At 41.3% G+C, this 25,612-nt stretch overlaps 1 protein-coding gene across 4 annotated transcripts in view; it reads left to right on the top strand.

The window, feature by feature from the left end:
• blnk (B cell linker) overlaps nucleotides 1-25,612 on the top strand; it is a 208,435-nt gene that overhangs the window by 51,214 nt on the left and 131,609 nt on the right. For 2 of the 4 annotated variants that reach the window (XM_059947616.1, XM_059947617.1), the window contains exon 3: nucleotides 7,424-7,470. In XM_059947616.1, coding sequence (XP_059803599.1) covers nucleotides 7,424-7,470 — 47 coding nt within the window. Of the gene's footprint in view, nucleotides 1-7,423; nucleotides 7,471-11,403; nucleotides 11,701-25,612 lie in introns of those variants that run through there. The other 2 variants (XM_059947620.1, XM_059947622.1) reach the window with 2 other exon arrangements.

The raw sequence follows: 25,612 nt of genomic DNA, 5'->3' as shown, positions 1-25,612 counted from the left end.
TACGTGTTTGTTTGCAGAATTGTTCATGGAAACCCATGATTATAGGAATTCTCTTGCATGCCACGTCAGTTTGCGCCATAACTTCCACTGATGCCCAGACGAATTTGTAACCTTCTCAATCTTCGGGGGAGGGATGGGATGGTTGGGGATTCTATGAGAGCTGTCAAATAGTAATGGTCCAAATGCTCTCCTTCTGTGTCATGAGAAATTATACTTCACCCTGGACAAGATACAGACAGGCAATGTGAACAACAAATGAATTGTTTTCTTTATAATGCATAATTAGAGTAGCTTCCTCTGATAACCTGAAATCCTATGATCAGGAGTTGATCCTACAGAAGAATTTTGGATGTAAGCATGTGATTATAACTCAGAGTACAACAGCTGTGAGCTTAATTCATACTTTATTCAAAATATGGCAATAGTTTGCATTTAACCAGCTCCATTAACATTTTAAAATGTACTATGGTATTTACCAGATATTATTTATTTGTAACATAATTAAATATGTTAGAATAATTTAATACCATGCCATATAATGTTGGAAATGGAATGAAGTACAATAGGTCTGTACAACTAGTTTATCGCAACTAAACAGATAAATTTGTAGGCAAGATGAAATGATAGAAAAACAATAAGAAATTTCCAAATTCTATAGTTCCAAATTGATGCTTCTAAGAATGTTTGTCTCCTGTTAAAAAGTACCTAAATTTTAAAATTGTCTAGACAGTCAATTATTGTAGATCAGATTTTGTTCTTCCCCTCACTTGTAACTCTGCTTTGAAGCCTGTATAGGAAGAAAGTACACTAGAAGAACAAAGGACACAATAATGGAATATTGTTGACCTTCAAACAATTGATTTATCACCTATACTTAAAACACATCAGCAGCTCCCATGTCAAAAGGTGCCAGGGATTTCCTAGAGAATTATGTATAAAGGAGCATTCATTTCTCCCCAGACACAAGGAAATCTGCAGATGCTGGAAATCGAAAACAACGCACACGCACACGCACACAATACTGGAGGAACTCAGCAGGTCTTGCTTTCTCCTCAGCCTGGACATCTGGAAATTTTTCTTCCTTAAATACAATTCCATGTATTTAGTTCAATTGACGTCAATGCACTTGTGTTTCAACAGGGAGGAACAGGCAAGAGGTAACCACAGTGCTATGCCCCAGTGTGGTTTGCAATACCATAGTGTATTTTTGCTTGCTTCATTTCTGTAATCCTCAATTAGCATCTGTCAATAGCAGAACTGTTACAATTAGACTCAACCCAGCCAAACCACTCTCAGACTTTAAAGCTCAAACTAAGTCACACACGGTCACACACAAATGAATCTGGATATGTGTATGCACACACAAGCAGGTAGTTATACACACATGCAACCATGTGTATAACTGCACACACATTCAAAATAATGCATAAACAAACACAGACTAAAATGTCCATTGAAGGTTGATCTTCATGGTAATGTAATGACAGTTCCTCATAGAAAGCTGATCTCCATCGCCATCAATGCCATACTCCCCTTCCCCTTTTCTTCAAGATTCCAGATGTGAAGCATGAATCAGGAATCAATAATGCTCAACCTCTGTAGTGTTCTGTGGGTTTCTCCTGATTACTCAGAGACATTGCATTCAGATCTCAAATAACCACCAGCATTTTCCATTCATCTCTCTGTTTGTAGTGTCACACTGCTTAATACCCAGGAGCGGGGGAGATGTAATCTGCAGGCACTCTAGCTGCTTTCTGTGATAATATGTCACATGCACAAGAGATTGTAAAAACTTAAACGCTGTGCAGAACGCAACAGATTTGCTTTGTGTAGGGTCGAGCTGATTTCGCTCGTTCTCCCGCAAGGTTCACTCTTCCCTCCGCAGTGCTGTGGCTATTTGACTACTCTGGCTGCTACACGCTTTGTGTCGGTGACCTTCGCAGCGATTTGCCCTGCTATATGATGAACAGAGACCGGAGCTATGGGCCTACTTCGTGTGCTCTGGGATTCGGGACTGTGGACTCTATGGTTCGGAATGCTGTTGCTTGCTTCTATTGGTTACATGATTTATGTTTTTTTTTTCTCTTTCTCTGCACATTGGGTGTTGCTGGGTTTTTTTCAATTGAGTTCTTTTTGGTTCCTTGCTTTGTGGCTGCCTGCAAACAGATGAATCTTAAAGTTGTATAATTTATACAATTTATAAATGTACTTTGACCTCTGCATGAACTAAAACTGCTAAATTCTACTCAGTTCAAGATTTCCATTAAAAGTTACGTAATTGTTCTGTAAATTACTGTCCTGGCCCCAGATTTTCCTATTGCAAAGTAGGGTGAGTCAGAATCCTGTCAATCAGAATTTTGGCCTCAAAGCTGCTTTTTTTTAATTGATTTTTTTAATGTCTGTGCAGCAAACTAATTTTCACTCAGGAAGAAATCAATCATTCAAGACTTTTCAGTCATTGGTTTAACATTGGTACCTTAAAGTTTAAAGTAAATTTATTATCAAGGTACATGTACGTCACCAGATGCAACCCTGAGATTTGTTTTCTTGCGGGCATACTCAATGCTCCAGTAACTATAATGGAGTCGATGAAAGACCACAGCCAACAGGCTGGACAACCTGTGTGTAAAAGACAACAAACTATGCAAATATAAAAGAGAAAAAATAAACAAATATCAAGAAAATGAAATGAAGAGTCTTTGAAGTGAATCTGGAGGTTGTGGGAACGGTTCAGTGATAGGGCGAATAAAGTTAAATCTCATTACACTTCCAAGAACTTAAAGGGTCAAGGAATTTTGAGAGCCAAGTTTCAGTTTTCCAAAATGCCCCCAGTGCAGATAATTGGTGCTTCAATCAGCAAAAATAAAAATGTTTATTTAGTTCTGTGTCTTATTTTAGTATCAGTCTTTGTAATAAAAATGTAGTTTTAATTTTCATTTAGGTGTTGATCTTACTTGATCATCACCTTGCTAATTTTAGTCTGTTAAAAGAACACAACAGATTTGCGAGATGCACTTATTGCAAGGAACAAAATTACTAAATTCCACACAGTTCAATATTTCCATTGGAAGTAAATTATTTATTCTCTAAATTGCTGTCCTGGCCTTGGAAATATCTGTTGCAAAGCTGGATCTGCTGTGCATAAACACGAGATTCTGCAGATGCTGGAAATCCAGAGCAACACACACAAAATGCTGGAGGAACTCAGCAGGTCATGCGGCATCTATGCAAATAAATAAACAGTTGACATTTTGGGCCAAGACCCTTGATCAGGACTTGAAAGGAAGGGGCAAGAAGCCAGAATGAAAAGAGAGTGGGAGGTGAAGGAGTACAAGTTGGAAGGTGATAGATGAAGCCAGGTGGGTGAGGGTGCAGGGAAGAAGTAAGAAGCTGGGAGGTGATTGGTGGAAAAGGGATGAAAAGGAAGGAATCTGATAAGAGAGGAGAGTGGACCATGGGAGAAAGGGAAGGAGGAGGGATACAGTAAGACATAGGAGCAGAATTAGGCCATTTGGTCCATTGAGTCTGCTCCACCACTCAATCGTGGCTGAATCTTTTTCCCCTCCTCAGCCCACTCCCCAGCCTCCACCCCCCCATAACTTTTGATGCCGTGTCTGATCAACTTAACAAGCTCTGCCTTAAATACACCTATGACCTGACCTCCACAGCTGCCTGTGGTAACAAATTCCACAAACTCACCACCCTCTGGTGAAAGAAATTTCTCTGCATCTCTGTTTTAAATCGATGCCCCTCTGTCCTGCAGCAATGCCCTCTTGTCCTAGACTCCTCCACTTTGGGAAACATCCTTTTTAAATCTACTTTGTCTAGGCCTTTCAACGATCAAAAAATTTCAATGAGATTCCCCCCCCCCTTCTAAATTCCAGCGAGTACAGACCCAGAGCTATCAAACATTCCTCATATGATAACCCTTTCATTCCCGGAATCATCTTTGTGAACCTCCTCTGAACCCTCTCCAATGCCAGCTCATCTTTTGTTAGATGAGGAGCCCAAAACTGTTCACAAAACTCAAGGTGAGGTCTCAGCAGTGCCTTATAAAGCCTCAGCATCACATCCCAGCTCATATTTTAGACCTCTTGAATTGAATGCTAACATTGCATTTGCCTTCCTCACCACTGACTCTAGCTGCAAGTTAACCTTTAGGGTGTTCTGCACAAGGACTCCCAAGTCCCTTTGCATCTCAGATTTCTGGATTCTTTTCCCATTTAGAAAATAGTCTGCACATTTATTTCTTCTACAAAAGTGCATGACCATGCATTTTCCATCACTGTATTTCATTTGCCACTTTCTTTCCTATTTTCTCCTAAGCTGTCTAAGTCCTTCTGCAGCTTTCCTGTTTCCTCAACACTACCTGCCCCTCCACCAATCTTCATATCACCTACAAACTCGACAACTAAGTGATCTATTCTATCATCTAAATCATTGGTATACAGCTTAAATAGAAGTGGTCCCATCACGGACCCCTGCGGCCAACAAGAAAAGGATCATTTTGTTCCACTCACTGCCTCCTACCAATCAGCTAATGCTCTAACCATGCTAGTAGCTTTCCTGTAATAACATGGGCTTTTAACTTAGTAGGCAGCCTCATATGTGGTACCTTGTCAAAGGCCTTCTAAAAATCCAAACATACAATATCCACTGTATCCCTTTTATCTCTCCTACTTGTGATCTCCTCAAATAATTCCAACAGGTTCACCGGCAAGATTTTCCCTGAAGGAATCCATGCTGACTTCGTCCTATCTTGTTCTGTGTCACCAAGTACCCATAACCTCATTCTTAACAATTGACTCCAACATCTTCCCAACCATTGAGGTCAGGCTAACGGGTCTATAATTTCCTTCTGCTGCCTCCTTCCTTTCTTAAAAGAGTGGAGTGACATTTGCAGTTTTCCAGTCCTTTGAAACCATGCCAGAGTCCAAATGATTCTTGAAAGATCATTACTAATGCCTCCACAACCTCTACTACTACCTCTTTTAGAACCCTAGGCTGCAATTGAGCTGGTCCTGTTGACTTATGTACCCTTAGGTCTTTCAGCTTTTTGAGCACCTTCTCCCTTGTAATAGTAACTGTACTCACTTCTCTTCCCTCACACCCTTCAACATCTGGCACACTGTTAGTGTCTTCCACAGTGAAGACTGATGCAAAATGCTCAATTAGTTCATCAGCCATCTCCTTGTCCCCCATTATTATTCCTCCAGCCTCATTTTCTAGCAGTCCTATATCCACACTTATCTCTTTTATTTTTTAGATACTTGAAAAAGCTTTTTCTCTCCAACTTAATATTGTTTGCTAGTTTACTTTAATATTTCATCTTTTCCCTCCTAATGATTCTTTTAGTTATCTCTGTAGGTTTTTAAAAGCTTCTCAATCCTTTATCTTCCTGCTAATTTTTGCTTTATTGTATGCCCTCTCTTTTGCTTTGACTTCCCTTGTTAGCCACGGTTGTACTATTTTGCCATTTGAGTTTTTCTTTTTTTTTGGAATACATCTATCCTAAAACTTTCTCATTTTTCCCAGAAACTCACGCCATTGCTGCTCTGCTGTCATCCCTGCCAGCATCTCCTTCTAATTTACTTTGGCCAACTCCTCTCTCATACCACTGTAATTTCCTTCACTCCACTGAAGTACTGCTATGAAAGACTTCACCTTCTCCATATCAAATTTCAAGTTGAACTCAATCATATTGTGATCACTGTCTCCAAAGGGTTCCTTTACCTTAAGCTCTCTAATCACCTGGGGTTTATTACATAACACCCAATCCAGTATAGCGGATCCCCTAGCAGGCTCAACAACAAGCTGCTGTAAAAAGCCATCTTCCAGACATTCAACAAGTTCACTCTCTTGAGATCCATTACCAACCTGATTTTCCCAATTGACCTGAATGTTGAAATCCCCCATGACTGTTATAACATTGCCCTTTTGACACACCTTTTCTATTTCCCATTGTATTCAGCAGTCCACATCCCAGCCTGTATATAACTGCCATCAGTGTCCATTTACCCTTGCAGTTTCTTAACTCAACCCGCAAATATTCAACATCTTCTGATCTTATATTACATCGTTCTAAATGATTTGATGCCATTCTTTACCAGCAGAGCCACACCAACCCCTCTACCTACCTTCCTATCCCTCCAATAGAAAGTGTAACTTTGGATGTTCAGCTCCGGACTACAACCATCTTTCAGACATGATTCAGCATCATACCTGACAATCTGTAATAGTGCTACAAGATCATCTGCCTTATTTCTGCATTGAGATATAACACTTTGAGTACTGCATTTGCTACCTTTTTTGATTTTGCATCCCTAATGCACTGATACTCATCCTGCTGGCTGCAGTTTTGTCCCATCATCTGCCAGCCCTTCATAACAGTCTGACTGCACGCTATCTTTGCATTTTTACCATCCATCCTATTCTGAGTCCCCTCACTCTGGTTCCCATCCCCTGCCAAATTAGTTCAAACCCTTCCCAACAGCTCTAATAAACCAGCCCACAAGATATTGGTCCCTCTTGAGTTCAGATGCAACAAGTTGAGGCAACAGGTTATAGGCCGGTGAGGTGAAGAGGTGAGGGGCTGGAGTGAGGATTTGAAGAAGAGAATGGAGAGGGGAGAAAAATTTACTGGGAGTGGATCATGGGACAAATGAATGGAAGGAAGAGAGGGAGGTGATAGGCAGATGAGGAGAAGAAAAGAGATAAGGAGGGAGCCAGAGCTGCTGATTTTATCTGGCAATCAATTTAAGAGGGACAAAAGTAAGCCCTTCTGTTCAAATTTTTTGAGTGCATTGAAAACAGTAATATGTTAGTAAGTTTATTTCTGCATTCCATTATGATATAACCTCACACTGCATTATACTTCCACAGAATTTGGTTTCCTTTCTTAGTACCTTAAAAACAGGAAGCGTTAGGTTGAGAAAAGGCCCTGTCATCAATCTGCTAGATGTCAATGTCTGAAAACTACAACACTACTGATATCTCTTCTTAAGTAGTTTTCCAACCCCACCTGGAATATCCTATACTGACAGTCACCAACTGCTCTGAAGCTGGACCACAATTTTGTTCACTATCCAGCAGAATGTTTCAAAGTACAGAGGAAATTGAAGGTGGTGATGTTCCCTTGAGTACACTGAGCTTGTCCTGGTGTTAGAGCTGATGGATTCGAGAGGTGTTATCAGAGTAGTTGAAAGGAATGAATGCATTTAGTAAATGAAACACAGTTCACCAATGGTGCCAGAAGTGGGTAGATATGACTGATATGTTGATGATTAAACCTTTTTAGTCTTTTATATTATGTGCCATTGTTATTTGATTATATTTGGTCTTGATGATAATGCAAGTTATAATGTTGTATCACATGTCATTAATGCACAAAATGTTGCATATAAATGCTGTTTTCCTTTTACAGAATTCATCTGATAGCCTCCACAACCGGTTCAATGTAATAGACTACCCGTAAGTGGAATTTTGCTCTCTATTAATCTATATCATTATCTGCACTGTGCATTATCTATGCCAAGTAGTGAGCACCATGTTTCCTGTGAAGATTGATGATACTTTTTAGAGGCACAAGGTGGAACGGCTTCACTGATAGGTAAAGAACACTCACTTAATAAGAAAATGAAGACTAACATCCGTGGTAGACAAAAATCTTCTGTGGTGGAGTCATAGCTTACTGACAAAGGGAAGTTTTCAAAGGACTTTTAAATAGAGTTGTGCACAGGGACAAAATTAAAACATGTCTGAACCTAGACTCAACCCTATTCTAACTCACAACAAGCCTGAGTATTTATTACTGTTTCCTGAATGTGATTCAGCCATCACCATAATTATAAAAGTCCCAGGCATGCAATTGATCTATTTAATGATAATACAATAGTCTCCGAAGAGGAATGAAACTTTAAACTAATGCCTTAGATCATAAAGCCAAATGGCATCTTTTGAAGAAAATGCAATAAACCTATACAAATCATTCTGATCTGGATAAAATATTCATTTAGGAGACCAGCCATCTCCAAATATTTATCAAGAGTTCATACCTGACTCAAAGCTAACAAATATAGTCATGAACTATCAGGATTTGGGCCAGGTAGCCAGTTTCTGCTATGAAGGAGAATCAAAGAGTAGTTAGGCAGAGCCATTTTTGCAGTGAGTTCTATTGTAGCGAATGAGCAGAAGCTGCTGACAAATGCACACCTACTACAGTACCTGTTTTTCAGGCTTAGCCACTTGGGGCTTGAGTCACTGTGTTTGGTATTTAAAAAGGGGAGGTACATTGATCACGGGGGAAGAAACAAATGAGAATTAAGGAGGGGGAAATTCCTACAAAGTAAACAAGTGCCTAAGTATGCCAACTTCAGAATGTTGTTTTGAAGGTAGTTTTGTAGTCTTTGGAAACTTGCTACTTACAATTATGCTAAGTAATTCACCTTTGGTAGTACATGTATTCACTGTGGGTTTACATATGCCAGAACATTTTGTTTTGCTTCAATAGTGCCATTGAGCCTCAAGGTTCATCTTTTACCAATTTGCAGGGCCTTAATAGAGTGTCAGCCTTGTCTCTTGATTCAGTCAGCATTGTCACATGTTCCATCATTAGAGATAATAGATCAACACCTCTCAGCTATTCCATGAAGATCTCATTTGCTTTATATGATATCAGAATCTGCTACTTATTCCTGGTGTCTATGTATGCCTAATTTTTCCTTGGCTTTACCAGCAATGAATGGTCTATAAGGAATAACAAGCTCAGAGCAAAATATGACCACTAGAGCTTTGCTCTGAGGTGCGTAGTTGTAGATGTGTGGAAAACAGTGCATCTCCCATTACTATCAATGCAACCCTCACCGGCGTCTCTTCTATTCATAGTACAGCAGGGGAACGTACCCTTTGGTGCTGAACCAATTAAATTAATAATCAAATGACCAATTAAACTAATGTCTTCTGCCTACACAATTTCCATATCCTTCTGTAACATTCACCCAACAGGCTGGTATATGTCTAGGGGAAAAGGAGATCCAGCCACTCACTAACCCCACCTCCCGTACACGCAGGTGCTGTGGGAGTCAAGTTTATGCCTCGCGCACACACACAGTATCAAATTCACACCAGATACCGTTATGAAATACACTTTAAAGATTTTACTAAAACTAAAAGAGTCCTAAGCAATACAATATATATGAAAGAAAAGAAAAAGCAAAAGGCGCCAACTTATCAAAGTTCAGACAGTTTAGTGCACATCGTTGGAGCTCAACCATCGAACCATTCGACCCCTCGTCACTTTCCTCCGACCTCCACGTCTTCGCACCTGGGACCACCCCCGGTAGTCAACCAAGCAGTGCAGCGCACGTCCACCTTCCTCGGCGTCTTCTTCCCGACTCTCCTGAAAACCCATGAAAACCCCCCAAGCTCCCAGCCTCACAGGACAAAATAACATTCCCCATTGGTTAACAAATGAATACAATCCCCATATCAGCAAGTCTAAAGCTAAACAACTGCGAGAGAAACACTTATCAGACAAAGAAGCATTCCCACTCTTAACAAACCAAAGAAGCCATTTTGAGTAACATACACAGGACGTTGTACACTTCCATTCATGACCCTGTCTAAAAGTCCCTGATGTTTGCCTCTGCCAACACCCAGGCAGTGCATTCTGGGCATCCACCATCCTTTGTAGTGAAAAAAACTTACCCCTCACATCTCCTTTGAAGTTACCCCATCTCACCTTATATGCATACCCTCTGGTTTTAGACATTTCAGCCCTGGGAAAAGATACTCGCTCTCTACTCTGACTATGCCTCTCAATCTTATAAACCTGTATCAGATTTTCCCTCGGCCTCCACCGCTCCAAAGAAAACATCCCAAGTTTGTTTATCCTCTCGTTATAGCATATGCACTCTAATCTGGGCAGCATCCTGGTAAACCTCTCCTGCACCCTCTCCAAATCCTTGACATCCTTCCAATAATGGAGCAACCAGAACTGTACGTAATACTCCAGATGCGGCCTGTCTAGAGTTTTATAAAGCTGCAACATAACTTCCTGATTTTTGAACTCAATGTCACCTTTAATAAAGGGAAGCATTCCATTTACTGACTCTCCCTACTTAAGCCATGGTTTTACCAATGTTCATAAAAGCAAAGGAGCTGGTCATTGATTTCAGGTAAGCGGGGGCATTACAACATGCTCCTGTCCTCATCAATGATACTGTAATTGAGAGGCTGAGAGCTTGAGGTACCAAGGAGTGAACATCACTGGCCCAACCATGTAAACACCACAGTAAAGCAGCCAGCATAATGAGAAACCTCACTCTTCCCTTCTTCCATCAGAAAAATTATGCCAAAGACTGAAAGTTACATATCCCCAGGCTCCAGGATTACTGACCGATGTCCTAATATGATGAGATGACCTCTTGACCTCACTAACTACCCATTATAACCTTGAACATGGTTGTCTACCTGCACTGTACTTTCTGTGTACTGTAGCACTTGATTCTGTATTCTGTTACAATTGAGATGTTGTGATGAATTGATCTATATTGCCAAATGCAAGACAAGTGCTCACTGTAGCCCAGTACATGTGACAATACTAAACCAGTTTACAAATTTATCTTTCCAGTCCCTGGACTCAGTAGCCACTACTCTATTATTCTGTGTGGGCTTAGGCTCCAAAGAACTGGAAAAAAAGGGATAATTTCTAATAGACACAAATTTACACATGCTTCCAAGGTTGAACATTTCTGATTCTGTTAATAGTATGGGCATAAAACATTGTCAGGACAACTTAACTTTGCAACAGATGCTTAGAGAAAGCGATGCCCTAAGCTGTAGAAATGTACCTGTGTATTGAACAATTATAGCAGATTTGAAAGAGAACCAGTGGGAAATTCTGCATTTTTCCTAGTTATTGTACTGTATTTGGCTAATGTAAGCAGGAGACTCAAGGCTAGAGACGCTGGAATCTGATGCATAAAACAAAATGCTGGAGGAACTTGGTGGGTCAAGTAGAGTCTACAAAAGAAAATGACCCATTGATGTTTTGGGTCAAACTCCCTCATGCAGTCTGCAATTCCAGTCCAGGCCACAGTATGAAAACAGTTTTCTCCCACTTTGGCCCTCTATCCACTAGGAGGCATCAGAGATGAGAATCCAAGTGAATGGGTCATTTACTGGAAAAATCCAGATTAAAAAGGTCATGAGCAGACCCAGATGAAGAGTGTAGGGACCCATATTCTGTCCCCAGGCATCCTAAATTTTCATGTTGTGAACTCTAAAAGAACTCAAAATAATAAGGAAAATGTCACTGATACAATCACCATGAAACTTCCTCAAATATTCTTTTAATGCCACACCCATAATTGTCAGCCTTAGTCTCACTTCACCTGTAATCATTAACATAATCAACAAGGAAGTTCCAGGCACAGTCACAGCACCAGTTTTGGTTGAGTACTGCTTTGAATTGATGTTGGAAGAAACCTTAAAGAATTTGATACCAGTGCTTTTGTTTTCTCTCTGCGACAGTACTGAATGCATGCCCTGTCAGATACTTTGCTAAAAGTTATTCCAACTTCCTTCTATTGGCTTTCCACAAGTGGATTTTGACTGGCAACTAGCACAGAGAGCCAGAGGCTCCTGAATTTTACCAGCAGACATTCAAATAGCTGTCTGAAAAAGGATGAAAGGTGTAAGGTATGCATTGTTTCTCTGACTTTTTTTATAGTGTTTGAGTTAGTTGATGACATTCATGAAGCTATGCATTGAATAATGGATAACCTGTTACAACCATACAACCTGTTAGAATCAATTATGATACTTTAGAGTTCAGTAGTAAAAAAGTGGAGACTAAAGTAATCTAAATTTCAAACAGCAGGTGAAATTATACAGTGTTGATTCAACATTTCTTCATCTCTGGAAGATTACCCCATCTGTTTAACTGCTATTGATAAGTAGGTATGATCACTGTTCATTTGGAGATTTCTTGGTTGTTGGTCCAGGGAAAGAAAAACAGGACTTAGAGCAGTAAACAGCACAAGACAGGTCATTGGCTCATTGTGTTTTCTCTCTTCACCCATAACTATCAGACCCAGAAAATTATAGATGTTGGAATATGAACCGAGCTCTTAGAACTCAGCATGTCTATGGAGGCAAAGAAATGGCTATGCTTCCTGTCAAGGCCAAACACCAATCCGATGTAAGGTTTCAACCTGAAACATCAACCATCCGTTTGTCTCAACAAATGCAGCTTAACCTGCTGAGTTCTTAGAAAGTGGAGATAGAGTTAAAAACATGGCAAAATGAGGAACAAGATTGGAATGGCTGATAACTAATTAGTTACTAATTATCCTGGAAGCAGTATTGTGCCTCTGTGGAAAACGATCTGTTGTTTCTTGAACTTATTTGAGTTTTATTGGAATACCACAGGCCATGGTTCGTGAGGTCAGAGGAAGGACAGATAGGAAAAAATTAAAATGACAGTCCAATGAAAATGCAAGGTCATTGTTGAGAACTGAACAAAGCAGGCACCCAATTTTTGTTTGACTTTTCCAATGTAGATGAGAGTACATTGGGAATACTAGGTGCAATGCACTAAATCGGAAGAAGCATAAAAGTAAATTTCATTTTGGGTCACTGGACAACAGGAAAGGAGCATCTCCGGGGTTTGCATGGGAGCGTGTAACGATAAGTGAAGTAAGAACTGAAGCAAATGGAAGAGTGAGTGAGGAAGTCTCTTCAGAATATTGGAAAGGCTGTGGAATGGTAAATATATGGTGATGACTACGCATTGGAGGTTGACCAGTGGAACGCTAAACATGCACAAGGTCAATCCTATCCACGTTGTGAATGTTGAGAGCAAAAGTGTGAGAAAATGGAACTGGCATCGGTCCTTTGAACCTTTCTGCTCTGGTAAAAAGGGAAATAACTGAAGAAAAAATGAAGTTATTTCAGAAATACTGCAGTGAATGACATATCAGCAGAGCTTCTACAGTAAATGTGCTGTCCAAAATCAGGTCAAGGCACCTATAAATGCCAATGGAAGGGGCAATTTAAGTGTTCTCAAGGCTAGAATAGGGATGGCACTAATCCCTTCTAACTATTATGGACATGAGAGTACAATATTGCTCTTGGTCCTGACATCTGAAGTAATGAATTGGCCTCTCAACAATAACCAAACTAAGTACAACTAGTGGAGCAAGGTTGGGTGCAGGGCTCAGAATTGGAATGGGGTGTACAAGGAAAAAGAAGTAAATGCCAATACAAATCTGTATTATATTTCTGCTTTTTGGGTCTCAGCTTTCATAAAGCACAAGGTGCCTCTTTGTGATAGCTCTCGATGGAGACGGACAATTCAAACACTGAGTGCTCGATACTCCTGTGCTACTTGCAAGCAGGGCAATGAGCAGTTCACCTTCATTTATTCAAACTTCATTAAAATTAAACCTAAGCTTTAAGAATATAGTTGTCACAATGCAAGGGTGAACATTCAATAGACTGAACGAAAAAAACATCTGACCAGAATTTCTATGGACTTTCAGGCATACCTGCCTTAATTTTGACAAAAGATCACAAATGCTTTTGTTTTCAAGACAAGATCTTTAATCCAGGGATTTTACAGTCATTTTATTGAAATTAAAGTGGTTGTCAGGAAAAACATCAGAAACAGCTGCCCCACCACAGCCCCTTAAACTCCCAGACACTGCAGGTGTACGCTTGCTACATTAAAATACCATTATCCACACTTGGTTTCTGAGGCTTTTAGGCACAATTGAAATTGCGTTAGCCATGGTTATTCAAAACAATATATGTATCATTGCACAAACAGTGTAATGCATTTCATTTCTGTGCAGAGTTAATTTCATTAAAGGAAGGTTAAATAGAGTTTAAGAATCCAGTAATTTGATGATGAATGTTAATCAGATTAATTCACCAAGCCTATCACGTGAGGTCAATGGTAGAGGTGAAGTAGTTAACTAATAAGGTGTGCAGCTATCACAGGGAAGAAGTATTGCATACTAAGGGGTGAAAAGCTGTTGCCGTACTTGATTAATTGAATTATAGTTAGGTTACAACAAATATTATCATTATTGTCCAGATGTTCGTCATGACAGTAAAGATTGGTTTAGTTCCAGCAAGATCTACAAATGTCCGCATGTTCTGAGGACTCCCTATGAAAAACCTCTTGTGCTAATATTATTTCACAGCATGCATTTAATTGCCAATGTGAACTTTAAGGAGACATAAAGCTCAATTTGTAGGGCTCAGTTGGTTTGCATGGACTATGTGAAAGATGGTCAACACCCCTCCCCCAGCCAAATCTACCATAGATATATGCAACTGAAGATAGAAAACCACTCATCAGAGCTCTGCAATCACAAGCTGAAGTACGTCTGCACCAAAAGGTCATAAGACAGAGGAACAGAATTAGGCCAACAAGTCTGCTCCACCATTCAATCATGGCTGAGTTTATTTTCCTTCTCAGTCTTATTCTCCTACCTTCTCCCCGTAACCTTTGACACCCTTACTAATCGACAGCATGTCAACCTCAGCTTTAAATCTACCCAATGACTTGGCCTCTACAACCACCTGCGGCAATGAATTCCACAGGTTCTCCACTCGCTGGCTAAAGAAATTCCTCCTCATCTGTTTTAAAGGGACCTCTTTCTATTCTGAGGCTATGCCTACTAGTCCTAGATTCTCCCACTACTGGAAACATCATCTCCATGTTCTCTATCTAGGTTTTGCAATATTCAGTAGTTTTCAATAAGAACCCCCCCCCCCCCATTCTTCTGAATTCTAAAGGCATCAAATTCCAGGGATTATTCTTGTAAACCTCCTCTAGAGCTTCTTCTATGCCAGCAAGTTCTTTCCTAGGTATGGAGCCCAAAGCTGATCACAATACTCTAAACGTAGTTTGCATTTCTGTGTTCTGAATTCACTCCCCATTTAGAAAATTATCTGTGCCTTTATTCCTTCTAGCACAATGCATAACCATACACTAGCCTGCGCTGTATTCCATCTGCTGCTTCTTTACTGCTTCTCCTAATCTGTCCCAGTCCTTCTGCAAGCTCCCTGCTTCCGCAACACTATTTTCCCCTCCACCTTTCTTAGTACCATCCACAAACTTGGCTACAAAGCCATCAATTCTGTCATCCAGATCACTAACACATACCATAGAGAATAGTGGACCAAGCACCAACCAAAAAAGGCCCCCTTTTTCCCACTCCTTGCCTTCTGTTAGCCAGCTAATCTTCTGTCCTTGCTAGTATCTTTCCCATAATACCATGGGCTGCTATCTTGTTTAGCAGCCTCATGTGCCTTGTCAAAGGCCTTCTGAAAATCCAAATAAAAAATGTCTACTAACTCCCCTTTGTCTATCCTGCTTATTAATTCATCAAAGAATTCCGACAAATTTGTCAGGCAAGATTTCCCTTTAAGGAAACTTTGCTGACTTCATCCTATTTTGTTGTGTGCCTTCAGGTACCACTGAACCTCATCCTTAGAAATGGACACGAGCATCTGGCCTACCACTGAAATCAGGCTAACTGGTCTATAATTTCCTGCTTTTTTTTAATAGCCTTGTCTTCTTAAAGAGCAGACTTTTTCCAGTCCTCTGTATTTTTTTTAAAAATCACTACTAATGCCTTCACATTCTTTTCATTTACCTCTTTCAGAAACGAGGGGCACAGTCTATCTTGTCTACTCTCACACCACTCTTGTTGAGATATCCAATCTGCATTTTAAAAACAAAGCCAAAAGTTTGCGTTTAATTCTTAAAACTGATTCTAACGCTGTGAGTGAGGCGTCCATTGATCAGAGTTGACCATGGATATTGTGTCCTGGCTGTCTAGATATGCAAGCCTGGGCAGTACAATAGCGAGCAAGCTGTTGCCCATGTAGCAAGCTCCCCCTCTCCACATATCTGATGAACCCAAAGGAACGGCAGAGACCAATTCAGTTTGGTACTGGAAGCATTGCAGGAATTGCCAGTCAGCATTTACCTCAATGTAGGACTGCTTTAGCAACTCCAGTTCCAGATTTTTCCTTCAAGTGTTTACTGCCAAAGCCTTCCCCATGAGTGGAGGTTTGAGATCAGAAGTTTTCCTTCTAGGGGAGCTGCCACCCGTGGCTGACAAGCCCCATCTATCCAACGCAACTGGTTTTAAGGCACCCGTAACCCGCCTTTGCCCCTTCTCCTGTCGTAGAAATGGTTCTGCCAGGCTTAGTAGCTAAGGCACATGTGAAGGCCAGGAGCTGGACTTGGTTGTCAGAGGCTACTAGGGATGTACATTTATTTTAATTACTAGAATAGGTACCTGGAAAGAATACTTCAGTTTTGTCATCATTTCTAGTACAAGACTTCACAATAATTGGGATTAATGTTTTTCTGCAGTACATAGAAGAATTCCATAACAAGTAAATTCGTTGAAAGTCATAAAAGTTAGATCAAATTCTCGCAAAGGTTGTCGTCATTATGTGCCGCGTCATCTGACAAGGGTGATCATGGCCTTTCCATGGCCATGATTGTTCTTGGCAAATGTTTCCCATTGCTGCCTTCTGGGCAATGTCTTTGCAAGGCGGGTGACCCCAGCCATTATCAATGCTCTTCAGAGATTGTCTGCCTGGCATCAGTGGTCACATAATCACTGATTATATCACATATACATAATCATGTACATATGGTGTAGTATGTGCCAGCTGCTCATGTGACCATCCACCACCTCCTTCCGTGGCTTCATATGACCCTGACTGAGGGGCTAAGAAGGTGCTACACCTTTCGCAAGGGTGATCTGCAGGCTAGCAGAGGGAAGGAGCATCTTAAACCTCTTTTGGTAGAGGTGTATCTCTACCCTGCCACCCACTCAGAAAGGTACAGTGCAAAATTTGGCATTTCAGTTACTTACAGGCTAAAGTCAAAAGGTGGCCATATTTTGGGATTTAGAATTGAGGATTCAGCAGCTGGGAGTTCAGGAAAAAATGATAAGTAACCTAAGAATAAATATTGGTGTTGCAGAGTACAAGGCAAAACACAATTCACTGAAACCGTGAGTGAACTTTGAGGGAGCAAAACATTTTGGAGTTGAGAAAATAATCAGGCATAATTTTGAATAATCGGGGGTGGGGGGGATAAGGTCTGTTCAGTGTTTGAGAAAACACTGGGAATGATAGATGTGGAGAGAGATGATACTTCAAAATCTTCATAATTATCTAACAGGAAGCTCAGTTCAACTGTTACATGTGGTATGGGCTAACTTATAGGATTTTGAAAGTGAAATTCTATATGATATTCTGCATTTTAATTTTAGTGGTGATCACTTATCATGCTGCTGTGTGTATACTGCTGTGTGAGTCAGTATTAAGAGATGGTTTAATTCTAGTGCTATTTTTATAAGACAAGTGCCTGAATTTAACTTGATTATTGACTTTAGGCAGTCTTTAGGATTGAGAATGATCAACTTCCGTTGTTGGACCTTATCAATTGCCTTCCAAAGATCCAAATGTACTACATCCAATGGACTCTACTAGTCACATCCTTAAAGAACTTTAGCAGATTAGCGAAGCATGATTTTCCTTTCATTAAACTGTTGTTTCTGCTCAATCCTATTATTCTTCTCAAGGTGACTTGGTGTTATAATTCTCCAGTCATTGATGTTACTATTACAGACTCAGCTGTTCCCTGACATTCCTCTTTCTTCTTTCTTAAATAGCGCAGTCATATCTGTCGAGGCATCTGAAGTCCAGGCCTACAATGTCATTGCAGTGTTCAGGTCTGTCACTGCTAAGACTAACTATGAGGAGCTTGTCGTTCCAGGTCCTAGACTTCATTTCGTCAAGCTAGACTATCTTTTAAAATGGGTAGTTGATCACAGCAGGCATCACAGAGCAAGGACCTGCGCTAGCTGCGAAAGGGTTCAAGGTCACGGGAGACCTGCGCTGCTGCATGGGTGTTAATTCTCTCACACAGTCTGGAACATGGAGGCAGCACTTGGCATTTGTTCACTTGCACGCACAAATTAGAGCTTAGGTTCAGAAGCCACATTCTCTCCCTCCCTCTTCTACCATTCTGAGATGCGTGAGTACCTGCCTGCCCCCTCCCTCCTCATGTGCAATGTGAGTATCTGATCACATTCTTCCATTCCAATGTAATTCTAATTAGATGTAATAAATTTCAAGTATAAATCAAAATACTTTCTTTTCATAATAAAGTACAGTCAAGTTCCTCATTTGACAACTCTCATAAACAGCAAGAGTTTATAATAGGTAGTGATGGTTGGATGCACAAATAAATAACATGATGTACTGATAAACCATGGTGCAAACAGCCAACCGCTTCCAATTTTCAAAAGCTAAAATACACTTTGTTTCCTAACTTGTACTTTTCACAGACAAAGTTTAGGACAACATCACCAAGTAGATGAGTTAGCCATTAAGGTGCCAAACATTCTTCTAATTTGATTTGTCAATGTTGCTGCCTGATTGTTACTATCAATTTCCTACAAACACTGTGTGATGGATCTTTAGAAAATGCCGTACTGCCAATAACCTGTTCTGTTTTGGCTTGGTACGTAAGTAAATAGATTGATAACCTTGTAAGTAATTAGACTGGGCAGAATAAAGTGCTGGGATAGAGTCCTGTGACTCACAATGTATGTGGAGTAGATTAGAAATGACAGTGTCTGCATTAAAGGTTCCACGCTAGGACGTTACTGACAAACACTTTTATGCTTTGATGATCATGACTTAGCTGATCAATGCATTAGAAAAAATTGCAGAGTCTTTATAGAACAGGATAATTATTTTAAAATAATCAAATCCTTTGGAACAGTCCAAAGGTATCGAAAAGGTAGGATTTTTAAATGGCCTTTGACAGCATAAGGCATTAGAATCCACCGCTTGATGCTCAGTTTGGGCAGACCTAGCCATGCCATTTATTCAAACTAAACAGGAAACTATATTTTTTAACTTGTTCCTTGTTTGGGATCTGAGCATTGGTGGCATAGCCAGCCCTTACTATCCATCTTCAAATGCTGTTGAATGCGTTGACAGGCCATTTTGGGGACAATTTAAGTGTCAACCATATTAGAAGGTGTTAAAATCCAGCTATGACATAGTACACAGAGCCTCTCTGCTTGAAATAAATAGCACTAACCAGGGATTGGCGGGAAAGTCATGAGTTTTATTCTGCCAAGCTGACAAGCATCTTCCATTTGGAACAGAAAGTTGACATTTAACTTTGGTATTGCCTCGAAACATTAGTGGTTCGGAAATCATTTAGTACTTAAATCTCTTGCTGACCAGTCTGCTTTGTAGCTTTATGGGCCTGATTGTGATCATGCACACCTCCATGTTATTCCCATTACCACACTAACTGATGTCCAAACAAGTACATCAGGTCACTGAATGCAGCCGTCCAGGAACCTCTCAAACCTCTCATAGAACTTCTCAAATGTGTTTGACGTCTGAGCTGTTAAAATGTATTGAAATATTTTTAAATAATGAATGTAAATAAGACCCTAAGGCATAGAAGCAGAATTAGGCCATTCAGCCCATTGAGTCTGTTCCGCCATTCCATCATGGCTGATCCCAGATCCCACTCAATCCCACACACCTGCCTTCACGTCATATCCTTTGATGCCCTGACCGATCAGGAAACGATCAACTTCTGCCTTAATTATAACCAAGGACTTGACCTCCACCATAGTTTGTGGCAGAGCATTCCACAGATTCACTACTCTCCAGCTAAAAAAATTCCTCTTTACCTCTGTTCCAAAAGGTCTCCTCTCAATTTTGAGGCTGTGCCCTCTAGTTCTGGACACCCCCACCATAGAAAACATCCTCTCCATATCCACCCTATCTAGTCCTTACAGGTAGGTTTCAATGAGGTCCCCATGCCTTCTCCTAAATTTCAGTGAGTACAGGCCCAAATATACTTAAGACATATGTTACACGATATAATTTAAAAACATTACAATTAATAAAAATGAAAGAAAAAATGAATATCTACCTGCACTTCAAAGTCCAGATTGGTATCACTATTTAAATGGACGCTTTGAATGAACCAGCTAAGGTATGATATAATATGACTCCAGCCCCTCAGCTCAGCAGACTGAGCTTCACCCTTCCCTCAGTGGTCAGCTCAGCGCTGACATCTCTTAACATGTTGCATTGCACCAGTGGAAGTCTGAGAATATTAATCTATGGACTCCCCTTTGGTCCTCTACTGAACCAGGCCAATGCTATTTAGCAATTGCAGTGTAAGTGGAAGGAGAGAATCAGCGCAGGGATAACAAAGAGTTGACATGGCCAAAGGCGGTTGGTCATGAGTCAGGGGTATCATGGGAAGTGGTGTCAGCTGTAGGAATACAACAGGAACTTTGATCACCCTGCTATAGGAAAGGTGCAATTAAGTTGGAAAGAGTGCAGAGGAGGTTTACAAGGACGTTGCTGAGATTTGAGAGACTGAGTTACAGAGAGAGAGATACAAGAGTGCTTAATATCATTTCCTGTACACAAGTGTAAGGATGATGAAATAATTCTTACTCCAGATCTGATGCAGCACAAAAAAAACACAAAAGATATAGAACAAGTAATATTTTTTTTAAATCATACAATAAATATAAATAAATAAGATAGCGATTATACATTGATTGCCCATAAAGTGACAATACGTTGCACATAAGGTGACTGACAGGAAATAGTAAAGTAGCCATGGAGTTGGTGGGTGAAGCTGTTTATCAGCCTTATTGCTTTGAGTCTGGAGCTGGTGTTTATGCTATTTAGCCTCCTCCCTGATGGGAATGGGACAGACAGTCCGTGAGGAGGGTGGGTGGGTGGGATCCTTTATGATGTTACTGGGTTTTTCTCCTGCACCTTTCTGTAGATTTGCCCTTGATGTTGGTGCTGGTGTTGGTGATACGTTGGACAGTTTTGGCTACCCGTCGTAAAGCCTTCCTGTCCACCGCTGTACACTTTCCGTACAGAACAGTGATACAAGTTTGTTAGGATGCTCTCTACTACACATCTGCAGAATGACATGAGTGTGGATGTGCAAACTCCAGCTCGGTTCAGCCTTCCCAGAAAGCAGAGGTGTGGGTCAGCTTTATTGACTGTATAGGATGTGTTCTGAGATTGTGTGAGATGTGCACTCCCAGAAGTTTGAAACTGCCTGCAGTTTCCACTGCTGTGCCACTGATGTAAAGAGAGGTTGAATAGGTTTGGACTCTTTTCATTGGATTGTAGGAGAATGGGAGGTATGTAAAGTCATGAGGGGCATAAGGAGGGAGACTGCACAGCATTTCTCCCCCGAAGTTGGGGAATTAAGAATTGGAGGTCATAGGCTTAATGTAAAAAGGATGAGAACGAATAGGAACTTACAAAGTAACTTAATTCGGCACGTGTTCAATGTGTTCAATGTATAGAATGAGCTGCCAGATGAATTGTTTAGGCCAAGTTCATTAAAAACATTTAAAAGGTATGTGGACAGGTACAAAGAGGGATATGGGCCAAACCCAGGCAAATGGAAAGAGTTTGGAAGAAATCTTGTTCAGCTTGAACCAGACAAGCTGAAGAGCCTGTTTATGTGCTGTACTTCTCTATGTCTTCATGAGAAGGGGAGTTTCAGGGATTGATGGAAGGTTCACTTAGAAAAAACAATGCCCCATCCTTTGATAACAAGGGAACATCAAGGAACGGGTTATTGCGAAGGGGATTTTGAAGGGAGGGGAATCAGTGGTTAGAGGATATGGGAAGGAATGTCAGGGATTTGTGATCAAACTGGATGAAGTATGAACAAGTAGGAATTGTCAAATACATAATCAGAGGACCAGAACAAAATCAGGAGGAGGGGAGGGAAGGGACTGAGTGCCTCAGAAAAATTCTGAGAGGAACTACGTGATAAAAGGTCAATAGCTTGGACTGCATGCCGTGGTCTGAGATGGTCCAAGACCCTATAAATAATGCAGAGGAGCTTCTGCTCTAAAGGAAGCACCTGCTTCTGTGTGACTGCCCCTTGCTATTCACAAATTAATTTGGATTCTTAGATAAATTTCAAAACACACTTTGTATGCAACTTGGTATCACTCGTCCGAGTGTGTGTGCACACACATGCACAGCTTCCCTTGTGGTGAGGGTCTGGAACAAAGTCTCCAAACTAAACAACCTGCAAAATTGCTTAGTATGTTACAGAGTATGATGTATTTGCACCTCTACTCACCTTTACTCCAAGATTCTGTCAATAAACTAACACCGACTGTTTGCCCTTCTTTGGACATTTCTTACGTATCTCTGGTATCTAATTCCTCTTTGTAGAGAAAAAAGTGGTAAATTAGTTAATTATTGTCCAAGGTACTGTGGAAAAACTTGTCTTGCATACAGTTCATTCAGATCAGTTCATTATAACAGTGCATTGAGGTGCTCCAAGGTAAAACAATAACAATGCAGAATAAAGTGCTACAGTTGTGGAGAGTGCAGTGCAGCTGGAGAATGAGGTGCAAAAGGTAAATTGTGATGTCTTATCGTAGTAGAGAACCATTTGTTAATTTTATAAGTGGAGTAGAAGCTGACTTGGAGCTTATGACTTGAAGCTGTCTAACCAAGACTTTCAAACATTGTGGGGACCATTTTTGAACTACTCTCAAAACCTTTGATTTGCTGTTAAAGTACACATGTTGGCTAATAACATAAATCATTATGTGATAAAAGATTTTTTTCCTTCTTTCTTTCGTTACCAAACAGCTTTGATCTTGGTAGTGGGTTTAGATTCAATTTTTATAATAAAATTATTACAATTCAAGTTACAATTTAATTAATGTATGTGTTTGATTATGAATATAGGGTACTGCGATTGCAAGTGTGATTTATATATGTTTTCAATACTATTCTATCTGTTTTTGATTCTTAATAGATAACCTCATGTACTCTGTATTCTTCTATGTGAAAATTAATAAAAATATTGAAAAAGAAAAGCTGTCAATCCTCTCAACCTCAACAGTGTTGATATAAACAGCAGTATGTGCACTGCTGCCCCCTACACCTCCCCCCCCCCAAAGACCCAAAATGATGACTGGTTCTTTAGTTTTGCTGACATTGAGAAAAAGTTTGTTATCATAACACTCCTGCACTTGGCTCCCTATTTCCTTCCTGTACTCCAACATACCACTACAGTGGAGTCATCTGCCAACCTGGAGATGGAGTTTGACAGTATCAGGCCTTGCAGTTGAGGCTATATACGGAGACAGATAAGGCATTGAGGCAGTAGCCTAGTGGGGAACCAGCGCTGAGAATAATCATTGCTCCCTGGTTGTAGTCTGTTGGTCAGGAAGTCAGGCATCCAGATGCAAAGAGAGGTGTTCAGTCGCAGGTCCAGGATTTTGGGGATAAACCTGCTTGGAATTAGAGTATAAAAGGCAGAGCTGTAGTCTATAAACAATATCTGACGTAAGTGGCATTTACTGTGCAGATAGTCTAGAAATGTGTTTGGCCTGCAAGGTGGCATTTATCATACACCTGTTCCAGTGATAGGCAAATTGCAGTTGGAGAAACAACATCTCCAACCTGATAGCTCTGAACATCGATTTCTCAAAATTCCGGTAATGCCCACCCCCACTCCTTCACTGTTCCCCATTCCCTTTTCTCTCTCTCACCTTATCTCCTTACCTACCCTCTGGTGCTCCTCTCCCTTTTCTCCATGGCCTTCTGTCATCTTCTATCAGGCCCTCCCTCCTCTAGCCCTGTATCTCTTTGACCAATCAACTCCCCAGCCCTTCACATCACCCCTTCTCCCTCCCGGTTTCACCTATCACCTTGTGTTTCTTCCTCCCCTCTCCCTACCACCTAACTCTGACTCCTCATCTTTTTTCTCCACTCCCGATGAAGGATCTCAGCCTGAAACATCAACTGTACCCTTTTTCCATCGATGCTACCTGTCCTGCTGAGCTCCTCCACCATTTTGTGTGTGTTGCTAGGATTTCCCGCATCTGCAGATTTTCTGTAGTTTGAAGTTGCAGTGGGCCAGGTTGGCTGGGAGGCTGGAGCTAACATGTGCCTTGAGCAGCCTCTCAAAGTACTTGATGATGGTAGATGTCAGAGGCTCTGGGCAGGAATCATTAAGGCATGTTGCCTATTTTTTCCTTGGGTACCAGGATGATGACATTTTTCTTAAAGCAGATTCTAACTTCAGATTGAAACACCAATGAATTAAAAATGTCTGCAAATACCCCTACCAGCTAATCTACACAGGATCTAAGAACATGCTTTTACACGTACAACACTGATTATAGGTTTAAATGCTGTTAAAGCAGGTGGTGGCATTTTGTTCAAAGCATGCATAGAATGCATTAAAGTCACCAGGAAGGAATGTGCTGTTGCCTGCGATGCTGCCTGACTTTATTTTGTAGTCTGTTCTCGCATTGATGCACCATCAATAACTCTCGGAGACGGGAGGCGAACGATAGGCTTTTATTGGCAGTGAGAGACCACCACACAACATCCTGGAGACTGAGGGAGGAGCAGTGCCTACAATCGCCTTTATACAGGGATCTGTGGGAGGAGCCACAGGAGCAGTCAGCAGAGGGGCGTGTCCAGACAGGTATATGTAGTTCACCACATTCACCCCCCCCCCCCATTTTAAAAGAGAGTCCCCATGTGGCGAAGTTTCTTACAAGTATATTTACAGGTTAAGTCTATCAGGCGGTCGAATCTGTCGCTGCGATCTACGTAGCACCAGTGGTGATTGCACCGGTGACGGTGGTTGTGCTGGCTCCGTCAAGCTATGTGAACCTATTGATGGTCTGGCTATAGTCCACGACCATCCTATTTTTCTGCCCTGTCCGAACAACGATCACCTGGGCCCTCCGAGGACTTGTGCTTGGCACAATGATCCCCTCCCTGAGCAGCCACTGCACCTCCGACTTAATGAAGGCCCTGTCCCCTGCGCTGTACCTCCTGCTTTCAGTTACCACAGGTTTACAGTCGGGGGTCAGGTTGGCGAACAGTGGTAGGGGAGGGATCTTGAGGGTGGAGAGGCTGCAAGTGGTGTCAGTAGCGCGGCTGTTGGCATGGTGCTGGGTTGGATGTGCGGGTCGGTGTGTGTGTGTGTGGTCAGTAGCGGGGTATATGACAAAACCCCACAAAACTGAGGATTTCTGACAGTGATTGGTGGGAGGGGCCCATCATATTCCATTGTCATACTTTTCAGGTGGCTCTGGAAGTCGAGCCCCAATAGTACAGGGGCACACAGTTGAGGCATGACCAGTAACACAAAGTCCCGATATTCTGTCCTCTGCACCACCAATGTCGCTACACAACCCCCCCCCCCCCCCGGATGTCTGTGGAATGCGATCCAGAAGCCATGGTGACCCTCTGGCTTACCGGCCATGTCACGAGTCCGCAGCGTTGCACCACCTCCAGGTGAATAAAACTCTCAGTGCTGCCCATGTCAAACAGACAGCTAGTCCTCCACCAGGATGTCCATCATTGACCTTGCAAGCTGGTGTGGAGCGCTTTGGTCGAGGGTTACGGAGGCCAGAGTTGAATCGCCGTCTTGGTGTCCGGTAAGCACCCGTGGGTCGGGGGCGGGGCTAGATGGTGCCGACCAAGATGGCCGCCC

The sequence above is a fragment of the Hypanus sabinus genome, chromosome 22 (assembly GCF_030144855.1).
Source record: "Hypanus sabinus isolate sHypSab1 chromosome 22, sHypSab1.hap1, whole genome shotgun sequence".
Taxonomy (NCBI): Eukaryota; Metazoa; Chordata; class Chondrichthyes; order Myliobatiformes; family Dasyatidae; genus Hypanus; species Hypanus sabinus.
Note: the sequence above shows the minus strand (reverse complement) of the source record. Positions and strands in the feature narration are given on the sequence as shown.